General features: G+C 56.0%; 1 protein-coding gene across 2 annotated transcripts in view; it reads left to right on the top strand.

Annotated features, from left to right (window-relative positions):
* Positions 1-238: 238 nt before the first annotated feature.
* Positions 239-12,162, top strand: part of HDAC5 (histone deacetylase 5) — a 30,980-nt gene continuing 19,056 nt past the window's right edge. The window contains exons 1-2 of one of the 2 annotated variants that reach the window (XM_023729412.1): positions 239-309; positions 7,156-7,227. In XM_023729412.1, coding sequence (XP_023585180.1) covers positions 288-309; positions 7,156-7,227 — 94 coding nt within the window. In that variant the 5' untranslated portion in view covers positions 239-287. Of the gene's footprint in view, positions 310-7,076; positions 7,228-12,162 lie in introns of those variants that run through there. The other variant, XM_023729411.1, reaches the window with a different exon arrangement.

A 12,162-nucleotide genomic window follows, 5' to 3' on the forward strand; every position in this document is an offset into this window, starting at 1 on the left:
CCCCTGGGCAGGTTTTCCTCCCTCTCTGTCCCAGGTCTCCTTTGACTCTCAAGATTTTTGAGTTGGGGGTCTAACCCTGCTCCATCTCTCCCCAGGGATGCTGTTCTGAGTGCCTGACCGCCTCGCCCGAAGGATGGCCTCGTATGGGCATTAGAGGCACGGCGGCCCCGGGCTCCCGTCCCGTCCGTCCGTCTGTCTGTTATCGTCTGTCTCTCTTGACATCACCGCAGCTCCATCCCCTCCTGCCCCAGCCCCCAACGCCAGCTTCCTGCGGGCCCCAAGCCGGCATGAACTCTCCCAACGAGTCGGGTAAGACTTGGGAGGCTGGAGAAGAGCACCCTGGAGTAGCTTTGGGTACGATGGGCTGTGTGGGTGTCCAGTCCAGGCCTTCAGGGTCTCTGAGCTGTAAGGGAGCCAGGGGATCAGGAGTGAAGAAGGGTTGCAAGTCAAGGGCAGTGGCAAAACTGAGGTTTTGACCAGGAAGTGGACCTGGGACTTGCCAGGCTGACAGTCCCACCTGGCCCTAGGTCTGACTCTGTCCCCTTGCCTGCCTTCTCAACTCAGGGACCTTAAATGCCAGCTCTATCCTGCCCTATTAGCTGAGACAGGCAGGCCTGAGGGAGTTGTGCACCCCTTAATTGCCCTTGGCGGGCCAGGGATGATGCTGGAAGAATTTTCTTACTGTATTCCGAATGCCTGGCTTCCTCTTTGTGGTGACGGCTTCTTTTCTTGATGAAGTGTTTCTCTGAGTTCCATACTTTTTTCTTAGTGGAGATTTGCAGAGCCTCAGGCCTTACCATCTGTGTTGGGGAGGTGTGGTATAGGGGTAGGCAGGGTGACATGTTTATAGCGGAGTCTCTGTTCTCTCCTCTGAGTCCAGGTAGACTACTACTCTGCCTCTTTGCCCTGGACGTGGTGGATTCCTAATTTGGGATCTTCAGCTCTCAGATTTACTACTCCTCTCTGCGACTAGGACCCTGCCCAGTGCATCCAGAAATAGTCCATGGGTGGAACGCCAGGCGGCTTTGTGCATGGGTGGGTTTGGGTGTGTGCCCATGAGTATGTGTTCAAGTGGCCTGAGCTGGACCCTCAGGAGTTTCCCAGGGGGTCATGGGTCAGTGTGGTCAGAGTAATAACGGCCTTCTCTCCTTGGCTCTCTCCTTCCCTTCTGCACAATCTTAAAGGTTCAGAGTCAGTCTTGCTCAACTTTAACCCTCCATGGCCCCCCATATCCCCACATAGTTTTCTGAAGGGGTGGAAGGATATCGTTCCTTCTTTTAGGTATAGGGAAACTGAAGTCTAGAGGTGAAACCTGTTTGCTGGATGATACAGAAGCCACATCAGAGAGGAATGTAGGCTGCCCCCATCTTCCATCTTTAGTTGGCTGGAGATCTGAGGCCATCTGTTGTGGGGACCCCACACTGGTGATGTGTGGGAGAAGCCCTGACCCGGGATCCTGGGGATTCCGGCAGATGCAGGGAAGCTGGGGGCTGGTGGATTGGTTGGCTGTGTGCCATTTATTATGGTCAAGGCTGTGCCCCCGCTTTCCTTCTGCAACAAGACACACCCTAGGCATGGACTGCAGACAGGAGAGTGCTAGCTGGAGGAGGCCAGGCTCCGGAGGCTCACCAAGGTGGGCTGTCAAGATCTGACTTCTTGCTTCCCCCTCTGGATCGGCCAAGGAAAAGGAGAGGCCTGTGGTGGCTTCTCATTAGTCCCTTGCCCATCTCCTCTGGACACTACCTCCCCCTGGCAGGGCCACTTGTGCGTGGCGGTAGGGCCAGCTGCTCCTTTCCTTTGAGCTATGCTGACCTGTCCAGAAGCCACCTCCAGTCCCCGTTTCACACTGCGTCAGGGTCTAACCCTTGGCCAAGGGAACAGAAGCTGCCCAGAGGCAGCAGTTGGTGGTTTGGAAAGGATGTTTCCTTGCTTTGGGGTTTTATTCCATTGCAGCAAAAGACTAAAATAATCAACTCAGGATAGATGAGGTTATTGAGTTCCCTTTCCAGACACTGGTGGTCCAGATTCCCCTTGTAGCCACTTCTGCTGAGGCTGGGAGGAGTGTGGTGGTAGCTGGAGGTGCCACCAGCCTAGGAGGCAGGCAAGTTGGGAACGGTTGCTGAGCCCCGGCCAGTATGGTCCCCTGAGTGGGCCTATAGAATCAGCCACCCTGGTTGGCTTTCCACCTCCCCCCAGTAGGGGGAGATGCTGTCTTCCCTGTGTTTGGGAGGGAGGGCCTGAGGAAGGGGGCCAGGGACTGGGAACCTCACTCTAGGATTGTTGAGAGGCCAGGATCAGGGCTTGGGGGCATCCCCCTGAGGCCCTTCCCACAGTTTACCCGGGACTCTGGGACTGACTCCCAATTGTGGGGTTCCGGCCACCCTGGGCTAGGGAGCCAGCCAGCTTCCACACAGCTCTTCCTCTTCGAGGGGCCCAGCATCTGCTATTCCCAGAGCTCAGGGTGGCATCTGGGCTGGGGCTGTGGGTGCATGGTGCCTGGCAGAAGCCTGGAAGCCACGTGCCTTGGGACTCCACAGAAGTAAAATGAAACCACGATTGTAGCCTGAGCAAGTGGGTGTCCACTTCCCCTGTGGACACCCCGCAGAGAGCTCCCGGAGTCCCAGGAAAGAAGGGTATGGGGCCACAAAGCAGGGGCTGGGGCAGGGGGGAATGATGAGAATGGCTAGTCCCCAGGGCCTGGGTGCCCCAGCCTCTGGACATCTCCCATACTCTTCCCCTGCACCCCTGATCTATCACTCTTCTTTCCTTGGGGTGCAGAGCAGCAGGGCTGGGTAAGGGCAGGGATCTTTCTGCTGGCCCCTCGGCTTCCCCTAAGTTCCTCTCAGTGCAGGAACGCTTCCATTTGACAAGTCCTTGCTGAGTATTGCCAACACCCCAAAGGGTTTGGCCCTGTGGGGAACAGAAGAAAAATAGATGGTCCATCCCTGCCCTCATAGCAGACAAGTTAGTAAAAGAGTGCTCTGAGTGAGGGGGCAGCAGATGGAGACTGAGCGATGTACTTCCTAGCCTAGGGTCCCCCTTCCTCCCCAGTAGTGGGAGCTGATCTACTTACTTTTGGGCTGACACCTCTGGGCCAGGTCGAACACCAGCATTTGTCCTTAATTTGCAGTCCTGGAGTACGGGCAGAGGCCACTGATGGGGCCACCTGTTTCCCCGAGGAGACTATTCCCTGGTCTCCAGCTTCTCTTGAATCAAAAAGGGACTGGAGGATGGAGGCTTTCTTTATTTTTCCAGAACTGACCATTTCTGTATGTTCCCCTCAGTCAATTTGGAGGGCTGACAGGATCTCCCCTGCTGGGCTCGGGCCAGTCGGGTTGGAGGAGCTGCTGTGGAACCCAGGACCTTCACCTGCTCTGGTCACTGCCCAGAGGAGAGCACAAGAGTGAGGGCCGGCCACGTGAGCCAGTCTGGCTGGTGGTGGAGCCCGGGAGGGTGGAGGCGGCCAGGTTTCTTATCCCCAGTATGGGAGGGAGACAAGCTTCATAACAACACCTGCCGGCCCAGCATCTCCCAGCACCCTCCACACTTTCTCTCCTTCCCTTTCCCAGGAGGGCGGGCGGGCAGCTGCTCCCTCCTTTCTGGGTGACCAGAGAAACTGGGGCATGGGCGTAGGGTGGAGCCAAGAACCTCGGCATCCTTCCCCCCAGCCTCAGGCTCTGCCTCTGAGCCCCTGGGGAAGGCAGGCAGCCAGCCCTGTGGAAGAGAAAGTGGGTCAGTGCTGGCATGGGGCAGGGGCCTGGGAAATGGACTCCTGGTGTCTTCTCCCACTTAGAGCCCCCAGCACACCTCTGTGCTCACCACAGATTGGGATCTGCTCCACCTTCCTCTTCTCCGTTTCATCATTCCAAAGGGATTGAAGGCTTAGAATGGGAAGGTTGGAGGAGGCAGGGTCAACCCTGAGGGGAGGTGGAAGATGCCAAAGTAGATTTTCCATTTTCCTTGGACTTGGTTCCAAATGAAAGGGTTCAGCCAGCACCTAGCATGGAAACTGGCACATGGCAGCTCTCAGGCAATGCTGACGGCTGTGGCAGAACTGGGCTTGAAGAAAAGGAGAGAAATGGATGGCAGGCAGGCATGATGTCTCCAGGGCCCGAGGGTGGCTGGCACCCCACACTCTTGGGTGCTCTTGGGACAGTTCTTGCCTTTTTGTACTGTGGAAAAAGCATGCTTTGCTTGAAGAAGGGGCCCCAACTCAGCCTTTTGGGCCCAGGAAAGGGAGGCTAGAAGAGTTCAAAGAGCCAGCATTGGGCCCTTTCTCTCTTCTAGATTCAGAGGGAGGGGATGGAGTCATTGCAGTCTAGGGAGGTTGGTGCTGACTCTGGACAAGGCTCATGTGCCCCATGCTCCATAGGGTTTGTGGGATGACACATGGGTGATGAGGATGAATGAGGTTGGAGAAGAGAAGTGAACCAAGGCGGAAGGGGCTATAGCAGGAAGGATTGAGATTAGACATGAGAAAGATCTTGTAGCATCACCTGACTCTCAGAAGAAGAAAGAAAGATACTTGTACTCACCCCAGACCCTCTCTCTTATTCCCCTGGAGGTTTCTGAGAACTGGCATGGAGGATTGTCTGGTTGTGTCTGACACTTCATTTCCCACTTTATGCTGTTACTGGAAGTGGTAATAGAGCTGGGAGCTGCCCTGAGCCCCTAGCTCTGGCCCTCTCTGGCTGCCCAGTCTCCTGGGTGCTCCTGTCTTCCCTAAGCAGGGAGCTCTCTTTCCTTGGCTTCTGGCTGCCTCAGGTACTGGGGGCCCTGCTTTTGAGTCATGATAACTGATGAATTCCCTCTCCTCCAGAAAAAGACTCCCCTGCCATCCTCTCTCGTGCCTGAGGCTGGCAGAGAGAGCCAGGACAGGGCTAGCCAGCCCTTCCAGTTGCTCCTAGCATGGGTGGGTGGAGACCTGGGCAGGGATGGGCTGCTGCCCCAGGCTTTCTGGGCTCCCTTGAGTCTGCTGCCCATCACCCAGCCGAGGGAGCATTGGCCTCCCTCTTGAGACAGCCTGGTTGGCCAGGATGAGCTTGAGGCAGGGCCTGGGGCACGGGTGGTGAACAGGGTCCCCAGACTTACCCTGAGATGGCTGCCAAGGCCAAACCCCTGTGGGAAGCACTTCTCCATCACCTTTTTTCTATGGTCTTCTCCGGCTGAGAACCTGAGGCTCCAGGCCCCTGTTTACTTCCTGGTCCAACACCCCTGTCACTCCCCTCCACCATGCACATTCGCCAGCCAGTCTGGGGTGGGAAAGCCCACCTCTATCCGTATGCTCTCCCACCTGAGGGCAGGAGGCCCGTCTGCCGTCTCTGGCCGGCAGAGGCCAGCTGGGAAGATGGGCTCCAGGAGCCTCAGCCACCGTGTCCTTGGTTGGCCAGCTCCTCCTGGGTTCCTGACAAGATGGTGAGGTCATCCAGTCCAGGGAAAGGACAGGTGTCCCTGGCTCCATGCCTGGAGTAGGGGGCAAGGAGGGGCCAGAAGGGGGCTCCAAAATAGCAACTGTGACATCAGGAAGGGGGAGGAGGATACAGACCCAGGAATAACCAGGCTATTAAAAGGCTCCAGTGAGGTCAGGGGGCCAAGTGAGATCTCTGCACCAGTGGGAGGCACAGCCCCAGGAGAAGGGGCAGCAAGTCCTTATGGTGCCTCAGCCCCAGGGCCCAGCAGGGTCCAGGAGCAGGGGTTGATCTACCAGGCCTGAGGTTTGTGGGGAGGGGCTGGATGCTGGCCTCTTGACTCTTCTTGGAGGGACTCCAACCTCACGTCTGTTTCTACTTGAGTACTGGGGCATTGTGCCTGTTAACGGGAACTCTGGGGCAGATTCTTGTCCTCTCTTAACGTGGGAGAGTGGACTGTGGTGGTTAGTGCCCAGACTTGAGCCTCAGACATTCTAGCTAGCCTCCCATTTAAGCAGTGGTGCCTCAGTTTTCCTATCAGTACCTGTCTCCTGAGGTTGTCATGCAGAATAAATGAGACGTGATGTTCTTAGCATTGCACCTGGCACATTGCCCGGGAAGTGCTACCTGTGCTCTGAGAATGGGCAGGTGCCACGAGGTCCCCTTCTCTGGGCTGGGGCAGGGCGTGTCCAGGAAGAGTCTCCCTACCCCTGGAAGGAAGCTGAGCAGCCTCTGGAAATGACGACACAGAATGACTGGGAGGGACCTGCTATTTAGCTGCTCCTCAGGGGTCTCCCTGCTGGTTGAGGGGGTGGGGAGGCACCTCCCAGCTCTGCGGGGGGGAGGGGGGAAGGTAGGGGGGAGAAGTGCAGAAGCTACCCAGATGCCCATCTGGCTGTTAGAAGGGCTCCAGGGAGGGCGCAAGTTTATGCCAGGTGGCCCTGTCTGCCCGCTTCTTCCAGACTCTCCCAGTTCCTTTACCTGCTCTGGGCAGCAAGAGGGAAGACAGGATGGAATCTGGCTTGTTGGTCTCCAGTCCCTCGCCTGCCAAGAGCAGTAGCCAGAGCTGCTCTGAGATGGGGTACTCCAGCCTGAGCCTGTCCCTAGCCCAGCCTCTGGCCACCTAGCTCTGTAGCCTTGGCCCTGAGTGCAGGCCCTCCCGGTTCCCATCCCCCTCGCTGGCGCTTCCTCCTGGGGAGGAACGCGCCTCCCCCCATGGGGCCTCCGCTGGGCCAGGAGCCCTGGCAGTCGGCCGGCGGCTCCCTGAGCATGCTCCACCTATTTATAGACAGGGCCCTCCCCCAACTGCTATTTCAGTCTCCTGCCAGCTGCCGGCGGCTCATTCGGGAAGGAGGAGCAGGGAGCCAGGCCCAGAGCTGTCACCCAGCACAGGGAGGGAACACAGAGCCCGCCTGCCTGCCGAGCTCCCCTTCCTGTCCCCTGAGTGCTCCTCGACATCCCAGCTCAGGGAGTGGGGGACAGGCCAGCGGTGGCGGCCCCTCTAGAGGAGAGCTAGGCCTGCAGCCGGGAGCACCCGGGCCGGATGAGGCACCTCCCACAGCACAGGTCCCCACAGCAGTGGCCTGAGGGAGCCCCTGAGCAGTGAGGGCCCCACCCGACCACCTTTCCGCTGGCTGGCTCCCGCCTCGGGCGGGCCCCCTCTCTGGCATGCTGCTGGTGCCCAAGGCTCAGGGGCTTGTGGAGATGCTGCAGACCATCTATGAAACGGAATCCTGTTTCTCAGCAGATGGAATGTCAGGCCGGGAACCATCCTTGGAAATCCTGCCGCGTACTCCTCTACACAGCATCCCTGTGGCAGGTAAGTGCCTCTGTGTCCCTGCCTGCTCTCTGCTGTTGGGCATCCCTGCCCCTGGGGCTGAGCACCTGCCTCCTGGCCTTGCCCAGACAGGATCCTGTTTATTAGATCTTTCTTTAGGGCTTTGTTGGGAATACATGAGGTAAGGGGAGCCGTACTCCCAGAGCAGGGCTTCGCGGCCTGATGCCCCTGTCATCCCTTGCTCAGAACCTGCCCTTCCACCATGCCCCTGGCTGCACTCTGCATCTCTGCGAGTCCTTTTGGCCTCTGGCAGGGTCGGCGTCCCTGGTGGGGGCAGAGGGTTACTGGAGCATCCTGGCCTACTTGGCACCGTGGTCAGAGGGGAGGAAGTGGGTCAGCAACCTGCCTCCAGGCTGCCCGCTCCCCAGGCTTGGGCAGGGGAAGGAACCATAGCTGGGACGTCTACAAGAGTAAAGGCTCCCCAGCCCCTTTTGCTGGGTCCTGGGGTTCAGGGGATAAAGTGCAGTGACTTCCACAAGTCCCCAGTCAGAGGGGTTCCCTGGAAGTCAGATGCTTGGGAAGGAGGCTCAATGCAGTTGTGGTCCAGTTAGGCCGATGGCTGGCAGCTGGAGTGTCAGGGGCCTTGGCTGCCTTAGCTCCTGGCTCCTCCTGTATCTTTCCTTGCCCCAGGCCTCAGTTTATTCCCATCTCATGAGGAAGGGTTACTCTGGCTCAGAAGGGCTTGAGAACCCCCTAACCCCTGCCACTTTCTCAGCAGGAGCTTTTTTGGCCCTTAGTTGGGCGTGGGGTCCCCCAGAGCTGGGCCACTTCCTCCCACACAGGAACCTGTTGGCAGCATCAGGTCTTTCTGGCACAGCTTCCCCACCAGGCCGGCACCACAAGATGCTTCCTCCAGGGACGGGCCTGCTGGACTCATGCCTGCTCGGCCCCTCCTGGCAGTGGGTTGGCACTTGGGTGTGGGCGTGTGTATGCATGTGTCCATGTGTATGGGGAGTCCTTGCCTATGGATACGTTGGTGTGGTCCCAGGTCTCGAATTAGAAGAGGGAAGCTGTGTGCCTCCGTAGGTACCTGTGATTTGACTCTGAGCTATAAGGTTGTAGCTAGACTGGGATATGTCAGAGAATGCATGTTTTGGGAGACCCTTGGAACAAGGCCTGCCATCTTCCTGGGCAGGGATGCCCATGCAGTCTCCTAGTATAGGGGCATGACCCTGGGGGCCAGCCCTGCAGTGTCCCCTGGGATGGGGGCATATTCCTGAGGACCAGCTCTGCAGGGTCCCCACACAGTTCTCTGGGATAGGGGTATAAACTTACAGGGCTGGTCGTAGTTGAGTCTACAGCTCTAACTAAAGGCCCTGCCTGCTGACCCTTATCCCAAAGCTTCCAGGACTCATGGTAGTCTCTTGGAAAGCAGAGGGCTGGCCATGCAGAGCATTTGCTTGGGGGCCGCTCTAGCCCATCTGGTGGATGCTGTACTGGTCCACTCATCCTGCTCTGTTGCTGCTGTCCCTTGCCTCCCAGCACCACCTGGCAGTTTGCCTGAACTTTCTTCTTCACCTTGTTTGTATGCCTCTTTTCAAGTTAGACCCCCAGAAACCTTGCAAGCTGGGCCCCTGCCCATCCCCTCCCTAGGCTGCCTGCCCCTCCTCATACCCCCAGCCAGTTCTCGGGTCCCTGTCCTCCCACCGGACTGCCCGGCCTCTGAGCAGTGGTGTGGCCCATACTGGCAGGAGGGAGGTGTGAGTCACCTCAGCAGCTCGGGGACAGGGCTAAGAATGTTCCCCCTGCGCAGCTCTGATGCTGTGTGTCTGTGACGTGGCTGGGGACAGATATAGGCCTGGAGCTCGGCTGCCTTGTCTTTTTTTTTTTTTTGGACTCTGGAATGTAAACAGATGTTTCAAATAGAAACGCTTTAACCTTTGGGTTAAAAAAAAATCCACCCCAGATAAACAACAGGGCCATGAGGGCCTGGGCAGCCTGGTGTTTCCCTTCCTCCCCCTCACCAGCCCCCACCTCCCCTCCCCATCTCTTGATCAGTCTCCAGACAGGATGCAAAAGCCTATGGCTGAAAGAGCAGGTGTCCAGGGATGCTTTCTTGGGTGGTGTCTAGAATAGGCCTCCCTGGCCTGAGGCATTGGGGAAAAGGGCTCTCCAGGGTGGGTGCTGACCTGTCACCTCCAGCAGCATGTCTTTGGAACTCTATTTTAGGAGTGCCTCTTGCTCTCTGGGCTGTCTCGCTTACTGCTGTTTTCCCAGCACCCAGCACAGTGCCTGGCACATGGATGAATGAATGTTGGCATGAGGCGGCTGGTGTCCAAGGCTGATGGCAGGATTCCTGGGTTCTATTCTGGGGCTTGGCTCTGTGGTGAATAGACAGAGACAGCTATGGTGAGATGCCCCAGCGAGTGAGCCAGAGTCTTAGCTGACCTGAGTAAGGGGACAGATTGCAGCCTTTAGTGGTGATCAGAGGTTTTCCTTGACTGAGGGATCTCTGCCTAACTCACCCTCAACAACCAAGTACACAGCGGCACCAGCACCATCTACCCTGGGCTGATTTGGGGAGCCTGGGAGCTTGGCCTCTGGTGTGGGATTCCCAAGGACACAGTTGGGGAACCCCTGACCTCTGGTCTCTGGGCCCTGGGTTTCCCTCTGTCCTGGACTAGGTCGAGCTGATGGTTGAGCAATGTACAGGGTGTTATGGGAAAGCGTGGAGGGGATTACCTTTCTCCGTTGAAGGCGGGTGTGACCCTGCTTGTACCAGGAAGGGATGCAGGGGATGTTGGGAAGTGCCATGGAGTTCAGGTTTGGTGTTCTCCCTGGAAAGTCTTATTCATGCTCTTCACACCATTCAGAGCTTGGCTATGTGGGGGGTGTGTAGTGCAGGGTGCAGGGAAGGTAGGAAGAGCAAGACTAGGGTGGGAAGGGAACTAACATTATTATAGTGTACTAAGTGACAAGGGTATCAGGTGTTTTCTTTAGCTTATCTCATTTAGGGAGATATTAATAGCCATCTTTTACAAATAGGAAGGCACAAAGAACTTAAGGAACCTGCCCAAGGTCACAGAGTAAGTAAGTAACAGCCGAGATTCAAACTCAGGTCTGTGTGTGGGGTCTCCATTAACCCACACAAAAGCTCCTTTGTGTGAATTTTTAAAAAGTGTCCCTTCTTCCAGGTGGCTACACCCCCATGTCAGGGTGCATGGCTTGGCAACTGGAACATAGGCTAGATTTCAGCCTCAGTTTGCCCCTTCAGATGGGTGCCTTTGTGCAGTATACAACTTGTACAAGTTTATGTGTGGCCTCATCTGTGTGCCTCTAAAGTTTGTGCTTCTAGAGAATAGAGCCCTAGGGCTCAGCCTTAGGGAGCTCCTGAGGTTTCTAAACGGAGGCTTTGTTTTCTATAAATACTTGGGACTTCTTGGTTAGCCACCTCTCTTCCTGCAGGGATTTCTGCCTAAGGGGCAAAAGGGACCCAGATACAATTGAACACCCCCTCCTACACAGACAACCTCCCCCTCCCCCCATTCCCTCCGGCCCCATCCCCACTCTTCTTGTTTCTGAGGCCCTCAGCTGTCCCTTCCCTGCTGCGCAGCTGCCAGATAGGAAATCAGATTAACCATGTCCACACACACAGCTGTAACAGCTGTCAGGTCAGCAGCAGGAGTGCGGGCAGCCCGGGGACACTGTGGGGCAGTGATTCTCAAACTTTCAGTTGTATCAGAATTAACCAGAGGAAAATGCATTAAAATGCAGATTCCCAGGTCTCGCCCTCAAAGGCTTAGATTCTGTAGGTTGGCCCAGGAACCAGCATTTTTAACAGTGGTTCTGGTGTAAGTGATCTCAGACTGTGAATGAAGTAAGAGCTGTGTGGACAGGGGTCATGGGGACCAGCAGCCGGCCAACGGGTGTCACCAGCAACCCTGGGAGGCCCCAGTGGGCCTTGGGAATTCTGGGAGAAGGGCCTTACACCCACTGCAGGCTAGAGCCGAGTCCAGCTCCCAGCAGCCTGGCAGTCTGGAGAGGGTGTTTTTTTTTTTGTTGTTGTTGTGATCATAAGCTAATTTTCTTTTTTCTATTTTTCCCATACAAAAATTTATACATACATTGTTATGTGACTCTAATTGCTCCCCCCATACTGCGACAGCACGCTCTTCCTTTCCACTTCTGATTCCCCATGTCAGTTCAGCCAGCTCCTAACCCTCTCTGCCTTCCCATCCCACCTCTGGACGGAAGCCGCCCATTTAGTCTCCTGTATCTACTTGAGCTAAGAGGCACACTCCTCACGAGTATCACTTTATGTCCCACAGTCCAGTCCAATCCCTGTCTGAAGAGTTGACCTTGGAAATTGTTTTAATTCTGGGCTGATAGAGAATTCAGGGGCCTTGCTTTCCGGGATTCCTCCAGTCTCAGTCAGACCATTAAGTCTGGTCTTCTTACTAGAATTTGAGTTCTGTACCCTACCTTTCTCCTGCTCCATCAGGGACTCTGTTGTGTTCCCTGTCAGGGCGGTCATTGGTGGTAGCCAGGCACTATCTAGTTCTCCTGGTCTCAGGCTGATGAAGTCTCTGGTTTATGTGGCTCTTTCTGTCTCTTGGGCTAATACTTTCCTTGTGTCTTTGGTGTTCTTCATTCTCCTTTACTCCAGGTGGTTGGGACCAATTGATGTATCTTAGATGGCCGCTTGCAAACTTTTAAGACCCCAGAGGCCACTCACCAAAGTAGGATGCAGAACATTTTCTTAATAAGCTTTGTTATGCTAATTGACCTAGATGCCCCTGAAAGCATGGTCCCCAGACCCCTACCCCTGCTACTGTGTCCCTCAGAGTGTTTGATTGTATTCAGGAAACTTCTTAGCTTTGGTTTAGTCCAGTTGTGCTGACTTCCTCTGTAGTGTGTGCTGTCCTTCCCTTCACCTAAGATAATTCTTATCTACTCTCTAGTTAGTAAATAACCCTC

The sequence above is a fragment of the Trichechus manatus genome, unplaced genomic scaffold, assembly GCF_000243295.1.
Source record: "Trichechus manatus latirostris isolate Lorelei unplaced genomic scaffold, TriManLat1.0 scaffold00028, whole genome shotgun sequence".
NCBI classification, from domain to species: Eukaryota; Metazoa; Chordata; class Mammalia; order Sirenia; family Trichechidae; genus Trichechus; species Trichechus manatus.